The sequence below is a fragment of the Populus euphratica genome, unplaced genomic scaffold (assembly GCF_000495115.2).
Source record: "Populus euphratica unplaced genomic scaffold, PopEup_1.0 scaffold1334.1, whole genome shotgun sequence".
Lineage (NCBI taxonomy): Eukaryota > Viridiplantae > Streptophyta > Magnoliopsida > Malpighiales > Salicaceae > Populus > Populus euphratica.
In genome coordinates, this window is record NW_011501209.1 from 14,522 (window position 1) to 38,154 (window position 23,633).

Genomic DNA, 23,633 nt, shown 5'->3' on the forward strand with positions numbered 1-23,633 from the left:
TTGGTGGACCCCACATTGCCTACGTGTGTGCCACGTCATCCTGACACGTCAGCATAATTGGGTTTTAATCAGGTGTGGCGCAGCGACTATTCCTCCTGCCACGTGGCTTCATCTGCAGCGTCCTGTTATCCCAAACTTTGATTGCTTAAATCGGAGCCATCCGAAGTCCGATTTGGGTGATCTCAGTGTCGTTTCCAGCATTTTTGGCCATTCCGGACACATTTGTAAGGTCAGATTTTTGAGATTCAAGTCCGAGAAAGAGTAAAAATGGCTGATGAAATAAAGGCTGCAGGAATTGAAAAATTTGATGGAACTGATTTTGGATATTGGAAAATGCAAATTGAAGATTATCTATATGGGAAGAAACTTCATCTTCCTCTGTTGGGGAGCAAGCCAGAAAACATGTCAGAAGAAGATTGGCAAATTCTTGATAGACAAGTCTTGGGCATTATCCGGCTATCATTGTCAAGAAGAGTTGCTCATAATGTTACAAAAGAGAAATCCACAGCAAGATTGATGGAAGCCTTGTCTGGGATGTATGAGAAGCCATCAGCAAATAACAAAGTGCACTTGATGAAGAAGCTGTTCAACCTGAAGATGACAGAAAGCACCTCTGTTACACAGCATCTTAATAATTTCAACACCATCACAAATCAATTGTCATCCGTTGAAATTGAGTTTGATGATGAGATCCGAGCACTTATTTTGCTAGCTTCATTCCAAGCAGTTGGGAAGGTATGAGAACAGCCGTAAGCAACTCAGCTGGAAAATCCAAATTAAAGTATGATGATATCCGAGACCTGATTTTAGCTGAAGAAGTACGAAGAAAAGACTCGGGTGAAAGCTCAAGTTCAGGTTCAGCTTTCAACATCAACACTCGAGGAAGGAGACAAGACAGAGGCTTATCTAGAGACAGATCAAAATCCAGGTACAGAAGCAAAAGCAAGTTTGGACCCCGGAAGCAGGTTGAATGTTGGAATTGTGGCAAACCTGGCCATTTTATGAGGAGTTGCACAAAACCAAAGAAACCTGAAGCTGATTCTGTAAATGCCACTACAAACGAGGTACAAGATGCTTTGATCCTTGCTGTACATAGTCCTATTGATGATTGGGTTCTTGATTCTGGAGCTTCATTTCACTGTACTCCACACCATGAAATGATGCAAAATTACACTGCTGGAAATTATGGGGTAGTCTATCTGGCCGATGGACAACCATTGGAGATTGTGGGTATAGGAGATGTGCAAATCAAGACAATGAATGGATCTACATGGAACTTGCAAAATGTAAGGCATGTTCCTGAACTAAAGAAGAAGTTGATCTCGGTCGGACAACTTGATGATAGTGGCCATTCAATCCTTTTCTCTGGAGGAATGTGGAAGGTATCAAAGGGAGCAATGGTTTTGGCTCGTGGAAAGAAAACCGGCACCCTGTATATGACCACAAGATCAGCAGATATAATTGCCTCTACTGAAGCAGAAAATCAGGCGCAACTATGGCATTGTAGACTCGGCCATATGAGTCAAAAGGGGATGAAGATACTTCAGTCAAAGGGAAAGCTGCCAGATTTAAAAAATGTTGATCTAGACATTTGTGAAAGCTGTGTTCTCGGAAAACAGAAGAAGCTCAGTTTCTTAAAGGTTGGCAGGACCTTAAGACCAAGAAAACTAGAACTAGTGCACACAGATTTATGGGGACCAGCTCCAGTAGCATCTCTTGGCGGTTCTCGGTACTATGTCACTTTTATTGATGACTTTAGCAAAAAGGTATGGGTCTACTTTCTGAAGAATAAATCTGATGTGTTTGACATGTTCAAGAAATGGAAGGCTATGGTTGAGACTGAATCAGGTTTGAAGCTGAAATGCTTACGATCTGATAATGGAGGAGAATACATTGATGGAGGTTTCAAGGAGTATTGCGCTGTCAACGGTATCAGAATGGAAAAGACAGTTCCAGGCACACCACAACAGAATGGTATTGCTGAACGGATGAACCGGACCATCAATGAACGAGCTAGAAGCATGAGGTTGCATTCTGGGCTACCTCAAACATTCTGGGCTGATGCAGTTCATACTGCAGTTTACTTGATCAACCATGGACCATCAGTACCTTTGGAGTTCAGACTGCCCGAGGAAGTCTGGAGAGGAAAAGAAGTACAACTTGCTCACCTAAAAGTCTTCGGGTGTGTTTCCTATGTACATGTAGACTCTGATGCTCGCAACAAGCTGGATGCCAAATCAAAGAAATGTTTCTTTATTGGCTATGGAGATGAAGAATTTGGATTTCGGTTCTGGGATGATCAGAACAGGAAGATTATCAGAAGCAGGGACGTGATCTTCAACGAGAAAGTTTTGTACAAAGACAAATCAAGTACAGAACTAGAGATAACTGATTCAGATACGAGTCCACGGAAATCTGAATTCATACAATTAGAAGGGCTTCCTGATGTTACCACTCAAGAGTCCACACAAGATAGTTCAAGCACTTCAGTACCCACCACTTCTACACAAGATAGTGCAGAGCCAAGTGAACCAGCTGTTCGCAGGTCTTCAAGGACTATAAAGCCTCCACAACGGTTCACACTTCTACTGAATTATATCTTGCTGACCGATGGTGGTGAACCATTAAATTATGAAGAATCCTTACAAGATGGAAACTCGAGCAAGTGGGAGTTAGCCATGAAGGATGAGATGGAGTCATTGCTGAAGAACAAGACTTGGGAGTTAACCAAACTGCCTGAAGGAAAGAAGGCCCTGCAAAACAAGTGGGTTTACAGAGTAAAGACCGAGCATGATGGAAGCAAACGGTTCAAGGCAAGACTTGTTGTAAAAGGGTTTCAGCAAAAGAAGGGGATCGACTATTCTGAGATATTTTCTCCAGTTGTGAAGCTTACAACAATCAGAGTTGTTCTGGGGATAGTAGCTGCAGAAAATTTACATCTTGAACAATTAGATGTAAAAACAGCATTTCTTCATGGAGAATTGGAGGAAGACATTTACATGCAACAACCAGAGGGGTTTGCAATACCAGGAAAGGAGAGTCAAGTTTGCAAACTAAAGAAGAGTCTATATGGTTTGAAGCAAGCTCCAAGACAGTGGTACAAGAAGTTTGATAACTTCATGAGTAGTACGGGATACACAAAATGTCAGGCTGATCATTGTTGCTATATCAAACATTTTGACAACTCCTATATCATTCTACTGCTATATGTGGATGATATGTTAATTGCAGGTTCCAGCATGGAAGAGATTGACAAGCTAAAGCAACAGTTGTCAAAACAGTTTGAAATGAAGGATCTGGGAGCTGCTAAACAAATACTTGGCATGAGAATCATCAGAGACAAAGACAAAGGCATACTAAAGCTTTCACAGGCAGAGTATGTCAAGAAGGTTCTCAGCAGGTTTAGTATGGATAATGCTAAGCCAGTATGTACACCTCTGGGGAATCATTTCAAGCTCAGTAAAGACCAGTCACCAAAAACTGAGCTACAACGTGGATACATGGACCAGATCCCATACGCCTCAGCTATCGGCTCCTTGATGTATGCCATGGTCTGTACTAGACCAGATATTGCCCATGTAGTGGGAGTTGTAAGCCGATATATGAGCAATCCTGGAAAGCAGCATTGGGAGGCAGTGAAATGGGTCATGAGGTACTTAAAAGGCTCATCGGAGACATGTCTTATTTTCACAGCTGGCGGTTTGAAACTTGAAGGCTTTGTAGATGCTGATCTAGCAGGAGATGTTGATAGCAGAAAGAGTACTACAGGTTATATATACACTCTAGGAGGCACTACTGTTTCTTGGAGTTCTACCTTGCAAAAGATAGTTGCTCTTTCAACGACAGAAGCTGAATATGTTGCAGTTTCAGAGTCCGCAAAAGAGATAGTATGGCTACAGAGTTTCCTGCAAGAATTGGGCAAGATGCATGGAAAAGGTACTTTGTATAGTGACAGTCAGAGTGCAATCTTCCTTGCCAAGAATCCAGCATTTCACTCCAGAACAAAGCACATACAGATCAAATATCACTTCATCAGGCAATTGCTCGACGATGAACAACTGTTACTTGAAAAGATCTGTGGAAGCAAGAATCCAGCCGACATGTTAACCAAAGGAGTTACTCTCGATAAACTGAAGCTGTGTAAAGCTTCAGTGGGTCTTGAAGATTAAAAGACAGACCTAACACCATTTGTGTCCAAGTGGGAGATTGTTATGTGTGTGGACACAAATGGACGGTGGCAGCCATGGTAGGTGGCAGCCATGTTTGGTGGCAGCCATGGTTGGTGGCAGCCATGGTTGAAATTATAGTCAAATGGTAGGTGCCTAACTTGCCCACCATTGTTGAACAATCATCTCCCTCCTCAGCTATAAATAGAAGATGTATTGATAGCTGAGATAGACCACGAGATAGAGAGAAACACAGAGAGAGAGCTAAGGGTGAGAGTTGAGTTGAGTTGAGAAGTTTTCTCCTCCTCCTTGTTTTGTTGTTTGTATTGCTTTTGAGCTTGATTAATACAAACCAGTAGCTCCGTGGAGTAGGCAAGTTGCCGAACCACGTAAATTTGTGTGTGTTTGAATGTTTGGATCTCCTAACAGTCCAGGCCCTAACGATGAAGGCTTGTCTAGGAAACATATTCTTGAGTGTACTAAGGTTTCTCTTAAGAGAATGGATATGGACTCTATTGATGTAATCTATTGTAATCGCCCACTCCAATTGAAGAGACAGTGAGGACAATGAATCACGTGATTGATAAAGGTTGGGGGACCAGTGAATGGTGAGCTCAACAAATCACTGAAGCTTGGGGCATTGCGGAGAAGTCGGACTTGGTGGGACCAATTGGGGGTGGCGTACGGTACCCACGCGGCGCCATTATTTCAGCACTTTCAGAATTTTTGAGCATTGTTCCTTGGCTTTCAACAATTTTTCTAGATTAATTTATGAATTTCAGAAGGTTTATTTTATAAATTATAAATGTTTAATGTGTGCGTGTTTGAATTAGGATTAGAATTTTTAATGTTTTATGAGCATGTGTATTTTTAGTGCTTTACGGTAAAGATAGCAGAATTTCTAATAAATGAAGAGAGAAGGATCAATTATACTCTTTTGTTAATGAATTCCTTCACATTGTTACATAACTTTATATCAATTTATAGTTGGAAAACGTGAACAAGCTTCTAACCTCAATGCTAACAAACTTCCTTATTTTTATAACAATACTAACAACATTTTAACCACTTGACCCTTTAATCTCTTGACATGTGGCAAAACTAGGTCGTTTGATATCTTTACACCTTTGCACTCTTCGGTGTGGTTAAAAGATGCTCCCCCAGGATTCAATTGTTTCTTTGGCTGCTTGTTCAAGATAAAGTATGCATGCACTCATGATTTCTTGTTTCAGCGTGATTTGCTTTAACTTCATGCAACTTTTCTTTACTTGTATTGTTTGGAGTCCGTGGCTTCATCAGAACGATGTAATCTTTAACGATGCCACTCCAGATCTTCAGGGTTGCTTCTACTTGATTCTTCACAGGCTTTCCTTATGGTTGAAGATTGATAGAAACACTTTTGCTTACACCAGAATGGATCTAGGGATCAGCTCTGATGGGATCAAGTTCTGGGATAACAGAATAACTCACAGCTGATCACTTTTACCATTTTTCCTTTGTTTGGTCTCTGTTCCCTTTCTGTTGTTGTCTTTTTCCGACTTCTTTGGCTATCTTCCCAGAAATTAATAAAATCTCGACTATTATCTAAAAAAAAATCGGGAGGATATATACTAGCTAGTGCAAGCAAGTTGACCGTGAACTAGCAAAAGAAAAAACATAGTCTAAAATACAAAAGAAAAGGCCAAGGCATTAAAGTCTAAATCAAAACTTGTTTAAGCTGCAAATAGAAGGGTCGTTATGTATTCGTCCAATTCAGTAGACCTTTTTCTAAATAATAGTCGAGATTTTATTAACTTTTGGCTAATAAGAAGATAGCCGAAGAAGTAGCGAAAAAAGGCAACAACAGAAAGAAGAAAAAATAGAAGCCATAAAAGCACTCTCCACTTACGGCCTAATGATTGACTACTATCAGAAAGGAAAATGGGATCTCATGATTGACTACTATCAGAAACATTCCGAATATTTGCACTCTCCACTTACGGCCTCTAAGGAGACTGCATTTCATATGGCTGTGTGCAGCAAACAAGAGCAACCACTTAAAGATTTACTGGAAATCATGACGACAAGCGAATTACCTTTAACTGAGACAGAATTTCTCAAGAAAACAAATTTGGAAATACGGTTCTTCACGAAGCAACCATCTATGGCAATAATAAGGCTGTAAAACTCTTGGTAGAACGTTGTCCCGAGCTGCTTTCGGTTCCAAATGAGTTCGGTGAAACCCCATTGTTTACAGCTGCCGGATTTGCTGAGACAGAAATAGTGTAGTTTTTAATCAGATCCAAACCAGGACAACGCGTGGATGATGATGGCCTCCTATTACCAATTCACCGCCAGAGAACGGTAGATAGCATGTCCATCCTTAGCGCTGCTATCATAGGGCAAAACTTTGGTAACAATTTCTCTCTGTATTGAATTTTCAAATTTAAAACTATGCATATATAAGATATTGTATAATTTTTGTCTTCCTAATCCCATGAATGCAGAAGCAGCTTTACTGTTGCTAGAACTGGATAGATCGCTCGCCAGCTTGAAGGACAAAAAATCAAATATCTACTCTTCAACTTCTAGCCGAAATGCCAGCTGCTTTTTTGACAGTGAATTTCCCATGGGCGTATTTGAAAGACTCATCTACTATTGTATGACTTTTTTCTGTGTCATCGTTAACATTTCTTTCCATTTCATAAAAATGGCTAGCTCTCATCCATGTTTAATTTCATTCCCTTTCGCATGAGCATGATGTAGGATGTTGGCTAGAAGGAATCTGGAACCAGAAAAACAAGCGTGTATTTGCTTTGAGATTCGCCAAAAGCCTAGTAGAGAAAGATGACTCATATGAGTTAGAGGGAGAGGAAGGACGAGATGGAAAACAAACCGTTCTGCTCTCATCACAAATCATAACAGGAGACCAAAATAAAGAAGAAGAAGGGCAAACTTCTGAAATCACTAGCGACGCAAAAGAAATAAAAAATGTCCAACAGCACAAACTTCTTTAATAAAGTCATCATTAACTATTAAGGTGGAGAGCCCATTGTTTACTGCAACTGAAGGGGAATAGAAAAGATGGTAGAGATGATAATAAATGTACATCCTCATGCTATTGAGAATCTCAATAAGGAGGGTCAGAGCATTTTGGATATGGCATGTGTTTTTTTAGTGGGTATGTTTTGAACATATCTAAATTAAAAATTTTTAAAAATTGCAAATTATTTAAAATAAAAAGTTTTATGCAAAAAAAATAAAATCATTTTTGAACATGTAATGATTTATTGCAAAAAAAATAAATTACATTCACAAAAATCAATTTTTTTTTTTTAAATATACACTTTAGTAAGTTATATACCCAGCACATAGAAAAACTTAAAATATATATCATCTAGAAAATCCATAAATTTAAAATGATTTTCCCTTCATATTAACCATATGTTTTCTGAATGAGGTAAATATTAAAGATTATGTCAATTATATATAAATATATCCATTGAAAAGGTTATAAATTACATCTCTATTCTACTACGTAACTTTTTTATTGTCTTTTATTTTTTTTAAATTTAAAATATTCATTTATTCAGTTTCTATTTAATTCAATGCAAATACTTACTAAACCTTTTTAGAAAATATAAAACAAGATACATGTTAAAGCTTTAATTATATTATTAAAAATATCTTAACATTTGTCTAAAATCCCTCAACACGGACTAAAAAAAAGTAAAGGTTTTGAGCAGTCAAATAAAGATGTTTCCCTTCCCTCACTAGATCTTCCCTCCCACGAGAACCTCAAACGCAAGCCATCGGCATTTCCAGAACCTCTCTCTTCAACCACAGCGTCTTCCACCTTAACTCCATAGAGCCCTCTCCCAAACAGCAGCGTTTCCTTCTCCCTTCCCCTAACAGCCCTAACTGCATTTACCCTCCCTTCCACTTGATCCGCTATTTCTATAGTGGCCAGAAATGATAAATGACAAATTTTAAAGATTAACTTTGGAGACTAATTTCAAGTAGTACTATTTGGGGTAATTAGTTGTTGAGAAATCAAATTGTTTTTGAGAAGGGAACTATAAACTTGTTTGATTGTTTCTCCACCATCCTTCGTCTAGTTGCTATTTAGTTGCACATTCTGGATTCAAACTTTAGTTATACAAGAAACGACCTCATAAGATCTTCTAATGGCATCAAATTATGATGTAATAAAAAATCTTAGTAGTCTTTTTATTGTTTGCTATAGTAGATCAATTTTTTTTTCTTTTTTTCATATCCTTGTATGTCACTTTGGCTATTGACTTTATGGCATTTTCAATATACTTTTGATCAAAAGAAGATTTGCCATAATTATACGGGGATCTACCACTAAAATATTATGTAGATAGCATAACATATATATTTATAGACTAGTAGGACATAGTTAGTTTTAAGAGAAGGTTTAGTTGCACTAGAAAAAAAAAAGGCATTAAAAGATTATAAATTTTTATCCAATTATTGGATTGCGTTTAAATATTTTTGGGAGATTTATGAGGCTTGGTTCTATGGTAGGCCTAACTTGCTATAACTAACTGAACTTTAGAAGACTCTAAAATTAGGCCTTGAAGTTGTTGTTTAAGCCTATTTTGTTATTTTTCCTTGATTTTTTTAGATTTTATGTTTTATAAAAGTTTTTGATAGGTTTTTCTTTTTATTTAGGGATTACGATTTTCTTTTCTTACTAAGGTCGGTCTCATGTTCATTTAAAGACTTGTAAGGCATAACTCATTAGCCTTCATTTTCATGACTAAAACTATGACTTAGAGTTCTAGTGGGATAACTCTATTTTGACCAATCTCTTTCTTTCTTGCCTTTTATTTTCTTATTGGAGTTTCTGTCTACATTTGTAGGATTTGGAGCAACAATACTCCTTTATCCCAATTGGCATCTTAATTTGCACTCTCTTATTTCACTCTTCATTCATCACTGACAGAAAATTACGAGTGCTTGCTCGAGAATATTCCTCTCGCTAAACTCTATATTCCTGAAACTCTTCTGATTAAGTTTGGCTGCTTTATAATGCATCATTATCTTGTTATTCAAGCTGTGTCATCCATCACACGGCATAAAGTTGCATGCTGTGTGAATTTGTTTAAAAGGACAAAGAATCCATCAAATGTGGAATGAAGTTCAAACCGTACACATATTATCAAGTCAATAATCTTTTTACTTCTGCTAAACCTTTAGTACTAATGGTGTTGAATTTTTCTGCGTTTGAGCATGCACAGATGTCCGTGGTACCACAGCTCTGTGCTATAAAGCCTGATACGTGGTGACCCTATTCTGAAGAACAAAAGGGTTGCATATCGTATATAATTTAGTTAAATCAGGATGTAAAGCTAAGCGTGGAACGCGTCATTTCAGTAATCAAATTAAAGAAGAAATTTGTGAAGCAAAGATTATTCCTCATTAGTTGTAAAGCATGACGTGCAAAACGTGCTGCTATTGGATGAAATTGCACTAATGAAAAAAAGGATGGACAAAGATAGTGCTAAAATTCCATCAAAGACTTCCATATAAAAAGAAAAATATTCGATTAAGGAATAAAGCGGGATTTTATCATTAAAGTGATGTTTCTGTAGACAAATCAGTATAGATGGTCTTGTAAAACATTCGAGTTCATGAATCAAACTAAATTAATTTAAAAAATGCCGGGATCGATTCGATTCTAAGCCTTTCTCGTGACAAGAAAAATACAAAAACTGACAGTTGTTTGGGGGAATATGATTCAGACTCCATGAGGAATATCATCAAAAAGCTTGTTGCTATGTCATTTTCTTTCAGTCATCTGCCACTTCAACAGGATGAAGAATTCTTCACATTACTTAATTATTTCAAAGATCCTCCACAGGATGAAGACATGATTGGCATCTCCACAGAAATGGTGACCAACCAAATCGCAAATTCAACGTTTTGGTTGATGTCATTAAATTAATTATATTAACATTACACTCCGTAATATAGAGTAGATATTGCTGGTGGAAGAGACCACTCATGATGGCTTTGAAACACTCAAGGAGAATAAAACACGCTATTTTCTTTTAATAACAAAAAACTTACAATAACTAAAAGCTTTTAAACACAACATCTCTTTTTTTCTAGTGTTTCTTTCTTATATTTCCCATATACAATAACATCAACTTAGCTGTCTATTTATATACAAATTAAAAGTAAGAAAACATTAAAGTTCAAGTGTGAATATATATCGTTGGCGGTGGTGTGAAGATTATCATCTTTGATTTTTTTTTTTGGATTGAGTTTTGTCACACCCTAGTGGCAGAGCGCGACGACCAACAATTGGTTTCAGGGTTTTTTATTATATTGTTTATAAGAAAGTTGCCACCTAGTATTTTGATCATTAGGAACCCTAAATGGTTTTTTAAAGATTCCAAGGTAAGGAACTAGTTGCATAAAGGAAATGTATTAACATCCTTAGTACGCCCTACCTAAGCTGCTTGGTGTTTATAAGCTACTTGGTGTTTGGTCTGCCTTATAATTGCTATGGTGTTGGTGTTCTATTAATTAGTTTTTCTAGGATAGGTTTGCTATAATGAGTGATTTGGGTTAAAAGTCTAAAAGAATAATGCTTGGCCAATATAGATCATACCTTTAGATATGTCTATAAAGTTTCAAGGGGAATCAATGCAGATCTCTTGAAATCTGTGTTTGATTTAGACTAAATTTATTAAGAAAAAAATCCAAGAAAATTCAATATGCTTTAAAAGCACATTTTTCCATTGGTATTTCAAGGGTTTGCAACTCATAAATCATAAAGACAAAAGACAAAAATTTAGAAATCTAGGTTGCTTTTAAAAAAACTATATTTTTTAGTGTTTTATACTCTTACGACTCATAAACCGTGGAGTAAAAATTGAAATATTCTCGATTATAATCAAGGCTTCTTTCAAGGATGTGTGCAGATTTATTATTTCTAGAAAATTATTTTGGATATTTTCCACTCTGGGTTTCTTTATTCAAATATTAATAGTGAATAATAACAAATTATTTCCAATAATATTTTAGATATTCATCCTTTAAGGATTTGTTTATCCAGATATTAGCGGTGAATAATAGATGAATTGCCCCCAAAATAAGATTTTTATATTTTTTTAGAATATTGGCCAATACCCTTTAGAGTTTTACAAACATATTGTAAAATTCAAAAATGCAAGAAAATAATTTTTGTTGTGTTTAAAAAAAAATCCATGTGAAAACACATTTTTCAAAACTTCCAATATTTTTTGTATAAAAAAAAGTTCAAAACATGTTAGGGTATTGACTATATGCAACACACAAGAAAATATTTTTTAAAAGTTCAAAACATGTTAGGGTATTGACTATATGCAACACACAAGAAAATATATATATATATATATATATATTATTAAAACGCAAACATCACAATTAGACATAAACACCAAAATAAAAAGTAGCAAACCATCATTTATATTACAAAAACTACAAGAAAACTTCAAAGAATTCATAACAAAAATCGTTCAAAGCCAAATCAACTTAAGATTCTGTACGCTGGAAATGACTATGCCCATATTCATGAAGGAACCAAAGTTTTGAAACTGAAATTTTGAAATTAAAATCCCACTGCATGTGTCCATGACTCATGACTTATTTTTTCTTTTTACAATCCGGGAGAAACTACCATGCTAGTTTCATACAAAAAAGAAGAGCTTGGAACGACATGCTTTTATAACCCATATATATCACGAACTAGAAACCAAAGCAAACCTAGTTGACTATTTCAATAAAAAGAACATGGAAGGAAACGAAAAGAAAAGGGAGCTACTGATAAAAAAAAACAACAATCCCCTTCCCTGATTCTTTAATTCTGAACCAGCGAAAAAAAGAAGATAAAAAAAGAAAACCAGAGGCTAGCCAACTCTTAATATAGTCACTCATCCAAAACTCGAAACCACAACAGAAACAACACAAGGCAAGCATTCATTGTAGAGTCTAAAATTGAAAATGAATGTGCAAAGCAAAGACAAAACAAAGGCAGCAAAGAAGGAGAAAGTTAAGGCTTCCCTGCAGGTCTGACTGAATTAAATTTGTATATGAACAGTACCCATGTAATTACAAAGGAGAGGGAAACGAAGAACTTACCTGTGCAGGGAGGCGAAGTCGAAGACGGTGGTTTGCTTTGAACCCTCTGTTCCTCCGCTCTCTTCTGTTTTTTCTTGTCTTTCACTTTCTTGGGTGGTCTATTCTTTTTCTGTATTTGGCTTGTAAATAAATAGAGAAAAATAAGATGATAATTATATTATTGATGAAAAAATTATGCTTGTTATTAGTTGCTAGGCCTCGCTATGTTGTTGGTCTAGGCTGTTAGATTCCCTTCTAATAGGGGATTGTTTTTGTACAAAAGATAGACATGTATTGACAGCGAGTAAGTTGAAAAGAGTGACACCATATTAATTGTATTTAAACTTGTAACTTTGCATTGTCATGTATGCTAATTTATAGATTTTCTGTGAGTGCAGTGAGCTCAAAAATATGTTTATTTTTTTTTTTTTGAAAATCGAGAGAAAAGAGGAGTCCATTTGGATTGCCATGTAAGTGTGTGTTTAAGAAAAAAAAATCAACATAGGACACTTGTCTGATTGGGCTGGTCTAGTTATAAAATTATCAGATTTCTATCCGACCAAGCCTAAACTGACAGATTTCTGTCCCAATAATGGACATAATTCTATAAGTTTAGGCCTGACCTAAAAAGAGAGATTTTTATTTTTTACTTTTATTGCACCGAACGGGGCATATTTTATACACAAAAAAAAATCCTCATGCTTGGGCCAAGCCTAGGTTTCAGGCACTGGAAGTCCGATGCTTGGGCCAATGGCGTGTAGTAATGCCCAGCTCTTAAGCCAAGTCTAAGAGCCAACACTGGGCAGGCACCTCCCCAGCGTTTTGGAAGCCCAAAGCCTCCCCAGGCAACCCAAACACGGATTTTTAACCCGTCTTCACCGGGAATGTCCAATCTTGTCCCAAGAAAACACCTCAATATTTTCTCATTTCCCAGGACTATGCATCGCACAATTTTTCTGTGTACATAATTTATATTATGCAGAGCATGTCTGCTAATTGTAACACCACTTGGTGTGTTGAAATATTTTCTACACCTACTCTCTGCATCTACATGCAAGCATGGCACATACCAGACAGCTCTAAGATCTAACTTCTTGTTGCTGAGCCGTTGTAACTGTACCTTTCCCTATCTTTGATACCCTGTTTCCAGAAAACCTTCTCTGTTTCTTGGAAATTAAAATTCAAGAAATGGCCACCATCTATCCATTGATTCAATTTCCAGAATTACGTGCATATGTTAAGTGGGGTTCAATTTATTTTGAATAAAAAGGACACTAGAGTATGGGAGGCAGACTCACAAGGAAGGTTCAATTCATTTGGATCTTGCTTCAGAATAGAGTCTGCACTCGGGAGTTTCTTCTCCACAGGAATCTGATAGACGCCGGTTAAAGTAATTGTTCATCTTTTCTTGCACTGTGGTGATGTGTGGAAACTGTGGATGAAGTTCACAAAATGGTTAGACTGCAGCTGGATTATGCCTCAGGAGTGCTCTGGTGACCGGGATATTCCAACGAAAAGCAATTATTTTGCCTTCGAATGGCATTTTATGGGGCATTTGGACATCAAGAAATAAACTAATTTTTGAGAACAAAAAACCGATTGGAATGCAGTGTTTACACTAATCCTTCACCACCTAGCACTATTGTTTTATATCTGATGCTGGACAAATTAACAACTGCTGAATATCTTTTGGTTTAATTGTTTTATATATGAGTTTTCCATTTCTCTCTTTGTAAAGACTATGTTTTATTTATAAAATTTCGATTATTATAAAAAAAAAAGAGAAAAATCTGCAGATGTAGGCTAGCTAAATGAAGGGTCAAAGGTAGAAATCTTTTATCATCTAATGGAGCTAGCTTTATTGCTTTCTATTTATAACATGGATCCTCATTCTATCAAACGTAGACCAAAATAGTGTAGCAATTTTCGGACAAGCTGATAGAAAAATCTCTTTCCATTTTAAACCAATCATTTGTTTATAAGATTCACAATTTACCCCCTTTATCATTTGCACATCAATTATTTCAACTTAAAATCTTCAATTTTTACATGAGGTTCATTTAATAATTTTAAAATAACTCTTAATACTTATGTATGAACAATTAAAGTAGGATTATTCCAAAAGAAAAAGGGAAAAAGATGAACAATTTACTTTCTGCTTGTTTAGCTCAGAAGCAAGAATATAAATCTCGATTTCAAGCTGCAATATTATGGTTTATAAAATGCAATTGATTTTTTTTATACTGAACTAAGAAAAACAAGTCTAATCTTAATATATTTATTTTTATAGTGATAATCAAACAAGTTCTTAAGCTACAAAAAGCAGAGTAATTTTTAAATCACTAAAATTTTTAAAGGAGGAGTGTGCTGATAAGAAAAAGAAAAAGGTGCATTTTAAGAGATCAATACAAAGTATTATTTAATTATTTAAAAAGAAATGGAAAAGTAAGATGTGTGCTGATAGTATGGAACATTTAAAAGATGATATAAATTATACATACAAAAACTTAAGTTTTTGAGTCAAGATAATGATTTAAAGTTTTGCACCCAACCCTTTTCAATTAAAAATATTTTATCATAATGCGTAACTCATTTTTTGGATGATTTGTTTCATTAATGGAAAGGATTGGTAAAAGGAAAGTTCAATTGAAAGGTATGGCAAGGAATTTTTATATTCATTTTGTATTTCCAGGTCAGAAACTACAGATCACATCCATTTTCATTATTAAATGTCTTGAAAAATCCGTTTTCATGGTTCATAACTCATTTATTGGATGATTTGTTTCATTAGTAGCAAGGAATCTTTTATATATGGAATAATATAGATTATATTTTGGCATACTAAAGCTAATTCTTATATGAAGCAATCATCTTGGATTCAATTCCTTAAACCTAGTTTTATACAAACTTGCATGGATCTATTAATAAATAGAGAGTGTGTAGCATATTGGATACATTAAGTAGCCTAATTCTCATCTGATTTACTTTTATAATAAGCCAACGTCTCTTTTTGTTTGTCTCTTTTTGTTTGTGTCTCGTCTTTCAATGTAACTTTTGTAGTCGAGAACAATCAAAGTAGGATTATTCTAAAAGAAAAAGAGAAAACAAGTAATAATTTACTTTTTTCTTTTTTGCTTGTCTATTTTAGAAGCAAGAATGTGAATCATATAAAATCATATATGATATTTAGAAAGTTAATATAAAATCATATAATTTTTAGAGTCTCATATGTTAGCAATCATGTCCCATATTGAATAAATATAAAAATATAAATGAATATAAAAAAAATTGAATGGACCACACATTACAAGACTTGAGTTTTTCAGCTATTTAATTTAATATAAAACTTTAAAAGGCTTAAGTTTTTTAATGACTAAGCAAATAAAGTAAAGAGGGATGTATTATAAATTAATATATTAGATTCCATCATTTTTATATGCTTATAAAAGAAGTAAATAGAAATTTAGCTTCATTAATTATATTCTCATAATAGTTTCACTTTATAAACTAAACAAGTGACGTAGCGGAAGCTTCTGTAGAAATAGGACGCCGCCTGTTTCCGGGTAAAATTATTCGAATCCTCGAACCAAAAATTTATACTCGAATCCACGAGTTTAAAAATTAAAATTTTCCAAGAGAAAGTTCTTTTTGAAATTTAAAAGTACTTTACAATGAAAAGAGACAGCCTTTATATAGGCTGCAAGTCCTAATTCGACTAGGAATATAATTATTTAGGAAAGAAATAACTAGAATAAAGAAAACAAATACTAGAGCTAGAAAAGTAAATAAATCCTGATATTACGACATTAATTAGGACTCCTAAAGAAGGAGGCAATCTGTTGGAAGAATACTCCAATGGCAACACTGTAGTTCCTGATTTCTCTGCATTTATATTATATCCTGCAATTTGCTCTTCCTCCTGTGATCTGCTCTTCCTCTCCTCCTGTAGACTGTTCTACATCAACAAGCAACGCGATCCTAATTTACCTTTTTCTTTTTAACATGGAACCATTCTTTAAACGATTGTACAGAAAGGGTTCTCAAACTACAAGCTAGGTTGTGTCTTTATTGTCATCTCTCCGAAAACAAGTTTTCTTGTTGACATTGATTTTAGCAAGAGCTAGGTAGAGGAGCATTTCGACCATTTCCATTACTGAACGGTTTGGTATACTTACAGTTCTCTTGGATTGCTTACTGCTTACTTCCTATTAAAGTAGGACTATTCCAAAAGGAAAAGGGAAACCAGTAATAATTTACTTTCTTCTTTTTTGCTTGCTTATTTTAGAAGCAAGAATGTGAATCTCGATTTCAAACTGTAATATTATGGTTTAACACATGCAATGCATTTTTTTATATTTAATGAACTAAGAAAAAAAATCTGAACTAAATCAAATCTTAATATATTTATTTTTATAATGATCAATTAAGCAAGTTAAAGCTATAAAAAACTAAGTAATAATATGTACTTATGCAACGGATTGTTTCCACTATTAATGTTGAACAAAAAATTCCTACAAAGGAAGAGCTCATCATCGATAATTTACCAAAAAAAGAAAAGTGTATTTTAAGAGATCCATACAAACTATTATTAAAAAAATAAAATAAAAGATAAGATGGGCATTGATAGTGTGAAATATTAAAATGTTAGTATAAAATCATTTTTGAAAATTCATTTAATAAATTATAATTTTAAATTCAAATAATTATGTAATATGATATCAAATTATATTGACCAAACTGTAAAACGTTCAAAGCTTATATTCTATATTTTCTTTTATTAAATTAGAAAAAGAATACAAGATAACTAATTTTAATTGAGAGAATATGAAAAATGTTGAATGGACTATACTAATCTCAATAATTTAATTTAATATGTTATGAGGATTTAATGATTAAATAATTAGAAATTCAAATCTCATAAATTTAACTTCAAACCAATGTAAAAGTGTTAGATAATTTGTGTAATAGGCTATGATTCATCTTGACCATGCAAGGAGATGCCTTAACATTTATATAATGAAGTTATAGCTCAAGAGTCCTATAAATATAATAAATTTTATGTTAATTACAATTGATCTTAAAAATAACTTTTATTTTATCAGTATGGATATGGAACTTAAGGGTAGAATTATTTTGTATACAATTTTATATTCTATACTTCTTTAAAGCAAATGAGAATATCTCATATTATAATGTAATAAGTGTATTTATGTACGAGAAAGCAAATGAGAATATTTTTTTTTATAGTAATTGAGAGATCATAAGATTTAGGTAATGCTATTAACAAAATAACAAATTAACTAAAAGAAGCAAATATGAACAATTAAAATAGGATTATTCCAATTAAAAGGAAAAAAAGGTTAAAAAAGTAATAAATTAATTTCTTCTTTTTTGCTTGCCTATTTTAGAAGCAAGAATGTTAATCTTGATTTCAAGCTGCAATTAATATTATGGTTTAACAAATGCAATACATTTTTCACTTATAATGAAACTAAGAAAAACAAATCTGACCAAAATCAAATCTTAATATATTTATTTTTATAATGATCATTTAAACAAGTTCTTAAGCTAATATATACTTCTGGAAACAGATTAATTAAATTATTAATATGGAAGAAAATATCCCTAAAAGGAGGAGCTCATCAGCAAGAGTTCACCATAAAAGAAAAGTCTATTTTAAGAGATCGATACAAAGCATTATTTAATTATTTAAAATAAATAATAAGCTTAGATGGGTGCTGATAATATGGAATGTGTCACGACTCGAATCCCAGATCCATGACCGGCACATAGACAAGGTTCCCCTTCAAGGTTCCATACATGCGAACCCAAACTTACACACAAATTTATCCTAACTCAATCAGAGTTCAACGCAGCATTAATAACAAAATCAACTTTATAATATAATTGAATTGTCTTAATACAAGAATTAATATAATTTCATAGTTTTGGAGCACTAATTAGACATAAAGTAAAATATACGAATTACAACCAAAAGAGCAGGTTCTGAAGGTCCAATAAAAGTGACCTGCTATCAAGCTATAAGCCTGAAAATGATAAATAATGAGAGTGTGAGTTCAACTACTCAGTGAGTAGATAACGTTCAATACACACACACGAGATAATACAACAATGAGAAATATATATAAAAGTATGGCTTTAGGGTGTTATAAAAAGGTTTCTCAAATAGGCCATAACAAGAATATCATATGGTAAAATTCGTCAGAAAATTAAAATGCAATGAGCATGAGGCTCCGTACTGTGGGATGATCAGTCCACACAGGTTGGTGACTTCCCCGACCAACTAGGGTTCAGATACGATGTGCACAAAGACTAACACTACCCTGTTAGCATGGATATTCTGACTGACATACCATAGGGTCATAATCATAATCAAACAGACATATTCATATCTCAAGACTCAACTCATGACATCAATTAAATGAGGAGTTATCAATTCAGAAGTCAATCCAAAATACATACTGGTTTATATCAAGAATTCGGATTCAACGAATGATCATGCTTATCATAACAAGGATAATAGTCACCATATATATTATCAAGAAGCATGATCCAATTCATATTAACAAATCAAATATTTATAATATTTCTCATGCATATGGAAAATTATCCACTCACCTGACTCGAAGCAAACAAAAGTTAAAAGTAGACACCGAAGAAAATCCTACTAACGTCCCGCTGGTAGAATATCAGGATTATCTGAATATAAAAGAAATATATTCAAGAATGACTCAAAGAACATATAACCTATTTAATACACTTAACTAAGGGTCTATTCCATAACCCTATATGTTTTTTTTTAACTAACTAGTTATTTTTCCAAAAACCAAAAAATTAACAGTTTTCTCGAAATCTAATCCATAATAAAACAAATAATAAAATTGGTAATACTTCACTAACTTACCCTCAATTATTCATCAAACCCATCTACAAAAGCTAATATTACAGCTAGGGACTAATCTGTAATTTATCATATTTTTAAGGGTCAAATTGTAACTTTATCCATTTGGAGGACTAAACTAAAATTATCATAAATCCATGACTATACTGAAATTCTGACCATAATCAATCCTCATTTCTGTCCAAATCATCTCATTATACTCCAGGGACCATTCTGCAGTTTTATCAAATTTTTAGGGTTAAATGGTAATTTGTGTCAAATTGAAGGACCAAATTGAAAGTGTTAAAATTTTATAACTATACAGGAATTATGCCCATAATTTATCTTTTATTCTGTTCAGAATCTTGGAATAGGCTCCAGGGACCAATCTGTAAATTTTCCAAAGTATGGGGACTAAACTGTAATTTTCCAAAATTGAGGGACCAAATTGAATTTTCATCATCTTCAACCTCAAACCCAGAATTTTCACAGATTACCTACTATTATCCACTTATTTCTAACACAAATTCACCATTCAAACAAAACCATAACTCAAAATCATCATTTTTATTTACAATCTCTCAAATTCAACTTAATAATCCATTACCTACAACAATCAACTCATAACATTCAACTTAATTCATCAATTAACCCAAAACAGAAATTTTCAAAACCCTAACATTTATCAAAACTGAAATTAAAGCTTAATTAACACATATTTATACAAAATCTTACCTTTAAACTTATTTCCTTCAACTCCTTTCTATTTTCCTTCTATTTTCCCTCTTTTCTCTTCTTCTTCTTTCTCCCTTCTCTCTCTTGCCGATTCTCTCTCCAATTTCAGATCTCTTCTTCTTTTTTCTTCACTTTCTATTTATATTTATCAAGTTTTGTTGAATTACTACACTACCTCTCATTCATTTATACCCAAACTTTAAGCCATCAAGGGTTTTATTGTATTTTCCCACTCATTTATTCAAAACATCACATAATGTTAGAAAGTTAAATATAAAATTATTTATAAAATTTAAATTTAAAATTATTTTAAGCGAAAGGAGAATCAACATATCTTTATTATATTCTCGTAATAGTTTCACTTTATAAACCAAACAAGCAACACACAGATCCTAAGTTACCTTTTTTCTGAAAAAGGAATTAAGGGATTGTATATATAGGGTTCTCAAACGACTTAATTCAGAAAAAAAACTACAAGCTAGGTTGTTTCTTTGTAGTCATCTCTCCGGAAACATAATAGTTTTCTTGTTGACATTGACTTTACCAAGAAGTAGGTGGAGGAGCATTTCGATCATTTCCATTACTTAAAGGTATGACATACTTACAGTTCTCCTTGAGTGCTCACTTCCTAATTTTGTTTTCCATTATATTAATGAGTTATATAATATAAATTTATTTTTAGAGTTTCACATTATTTAGCTTTGAGTTGAGATTGTTCATTAACAATAGTCACTTACGTAATTTTTTGTAGAGAGAAAACATGGGTTCTCTTCCTATAATGGGGATACCTTATAGAGCAGCCATGAGTGGAAATTGGAAAAGCATGCTTGTCCATTATGAGGAACGTGTCCTAGAAATGCCCTTGCCAGTTACGCTATCTGCGGATACTGCACTTCATTTAGCTGTGTACAGCAAACAAGAGCAACCACTTAAAGATTTACTTGAAATCGTGAATGATATGAAATTCCTTGTACCTAATGAGACAGAATCCCTTGTAACTGTGACAGAGTCCAATCTACCTGATATTGAATTTCTCAGGAGAAAAACAAATTTGGAAATACGGTGCTTCACGAGGCAACCATCTACGGGAATTATGAGGCTGTAAGACTCTTGGTAGATAGATGTGAAGACCTCCTTAAGGAAACAAATAACTACGGTGAAACCCCATTGTTTACAGCCGCTGGATTTGCTGAGGCAGAAATAGTGGAGTTTTTAATCCGTTCCAAACCACAACAATGCGTGGATGATAATGGCAGCCTGTTAGCAATTCACATCAAGCGAACGAAAGATGACCTGTCCATCCTTAGCAATGCTATCAGAGGGCAACACTTTGGTAACAATTCCTCTCTTTGTCTAATTATCGAATTTAAAAGTATACATATATAAGATATCGTATATTTCTTCCATGCCTCATTTCATGAATGCAGAAACAGCTTTACTGTTGCTAGAAATGGATGACTCGCTCCACAAGTTGACGGACAAAGACGGCGTAACTGCTTTTCAACTTCTAGCCCAAATGCCAACCGCTTTTGAGAGTGGATTTCCCATGGGCACATGTGAAAGGCTCATCTACTGCTGTATGCCTACACTAACCACATTATTAGACCTTACAATATTGCCTACATATTTCTTGTATGTATACCATGGACACACACGCACACACTCTTATATGTATATATGTATATGTGTATGCACACACACATATAAATTGAACTCTATATTATGTTGCAGGCCTTCCTGTTAAACGTCACCACGAGGTAAAATCACTGGTAGAAACTTGGTTGAAGGAAAGAAAGATGCTGGAGAGGAAACCAAGAGGCGGCATACTCAAATATTTAAAGGTCCCTAAAGGTATTGGACACAATTGGGGCCTGTTCTTTTGGTTTCAAGGCTAGGTGGTATTATATATTGAGCTACCTTTGTATATCGATATTAAAATTTGATGGCTCGAACAAATATTTGAATCCGGTAGCCAATGTTAGTTTGAATATTATTGAGTCTCTCTCTCTCTCTCTTTCTTTTTCAAAGGCAGATTTAATGGACTTGTTATGTTCCTTCCTCCAAATTTTACTAGTGTTGTATTTCTAGTTTGCGGCGTCAAAAATGATAAGTAATGATCTGTCACGTTGCAGATTTTAATTTGATGACGTGAGGAGAGATACAATCATGAAAGTAATAAGAATTGCTGATATAAAGGTTAAAAACCAGACAATCATTATCTATTTTTTCACCTTCTACAATCATGATATTTTTTTGTTCATCCTTCTACTATCATTGTTAACATTTCTACTATCATCCTGTCATCCATGTTTAATTTCATTCCCCTTCGCATGAACATGAAGTAGGATGTTGGCTAGAAGGATTCTGGAACCAGAAAAGAAAGCATGTATTTGCTTTGAAAGTCGCCGAAATCCTAATAGAGAAAGATGAGTCATTGAATAAAGTCAGTGTCAGCATAACAAAGGAAGGACTGGGTGGGAAAGAATATAGAAAGGGAGAAAACCAGTTATCTGAATTCACTAGCAAAGGAAAAGATACAGTTGAAATCCAACTTCATTATACAACAGAAACTTCTGAAACGAACTCATCATTGAAGGAGAAGATCCCATTGTTTATTGCAACCAAAAATGGAAAAGAAGAAATTGTGTTGGAGATAATGAAAAAATATCCCGATGCTAGGAAGGAGCATATCCCATTGTTTATTGCAACTATAAATGGAATAGAAGAGATTGTGTGGGGGATAATAGATCAATATCCCCACGCTGTTGAGCATCTCAATGAGGAGGGCCAGAGCATTTTGGATGTGGCCGTCATGCATCGCCAGAAAGAGATCTTCAATCTTGTGAAGCAACAGAAAGTACCATTGGCTAGACTGCATCGAGTAATTGATAAGAAGGGCAACACATTGTTGCACCATGTTGCAGATATGGAGCATTACAGAGGAGGAACCAAGCCTGGGCCTGCACTTAAACTTCAGGAGGAGTTGCAATGGTTTGAGGTGGGACCTTTTCTTCCCTTTTTCTTTACCTCCTGACAAAAATTATTCATGGACTTGGTACAGGATTATCCGTCTTGTGTATTAGAGCACCAAACCTATTAAAACATTTGTTTCAATCAAATTATCCAATCCAGTTAAGGTGATAGAAAAACCGCTAAACTGTAAAAAATTCGATTTTAATGCTAAGGAAACGTAGACATGTCACCTAATTAAGACATCAGGCTGATCTAGTTCTCCTTGTCACCCGAACCAATAACTTAAATATTATTAAAAATTGTACGGAATTATTTACAAACTCCAGTTCTGGATTATAAATATTTAATGTGTGTATGAATTAGAATTAGAATTTTTTCCTGTTTTGTGAACATTCACCAGCTCACAATCACCCACACAACACAAAATAAAAAAAATAAAAAACATTATACCAATAAGCATAACTAGCCGTCAGCTGCCTTTTATTCTTTCCTTTAGACCAGCACCAACCCGTAATTACCCAAACCGACAACCCTCTTCATCAACTTCCCTAACTCGCAAGCATCGTGAGACCCACTCTCACTGATACAATGCTTCATCCCTCTCTTTAGACCAAAATAATCAACCCACCTCCCATTTCTACACCTCCAGTAACACCATCATCGACAACCCCACCCTCCAAGTCACCACTAAAAGCCTTTACCTCAGCCAACCATAACAACCATTACACACCACTATTACACTT

General features: G+C 34.4%; 1 protein-coding gene across 1 annotated transcript in view; it reads left to right on the forward strand.

Moving 5' to 3' along the window:
* The window catches only part of LOC105117447 (uncharacterized), a 24,005-nt gene extending 815 nt beyond the window's left edge, over positions 1-23,190 (forward strand). Inside the window, exons 2-6 of the mRNA XM_011015108.1 lie at positions 6,079-6,274; positions 20,963-21,250; positions 21,345-21,494; positions 21,649-21,768; positions 22,263-23,190. Coding sequence (XP_011013410.1) covers positions 6,079-6,274; positions 20,963-21,250; positions 21,345-21,494; positions 21,649-21,768; positions 22,263-22,951 — 1,443 coding nt within the window. The 3' untranslated portion in view covers positions 22,952-23,190. The remainder of the gene's footprint in view (positions 1-6,078; positions 6,275-20,962; positions 21,251-21,344; positions 21,495-21,648; positions 21,769-22,262) is intronic.
* Positions 23,191-23,633: the final 443 nt, after the last annotated feature.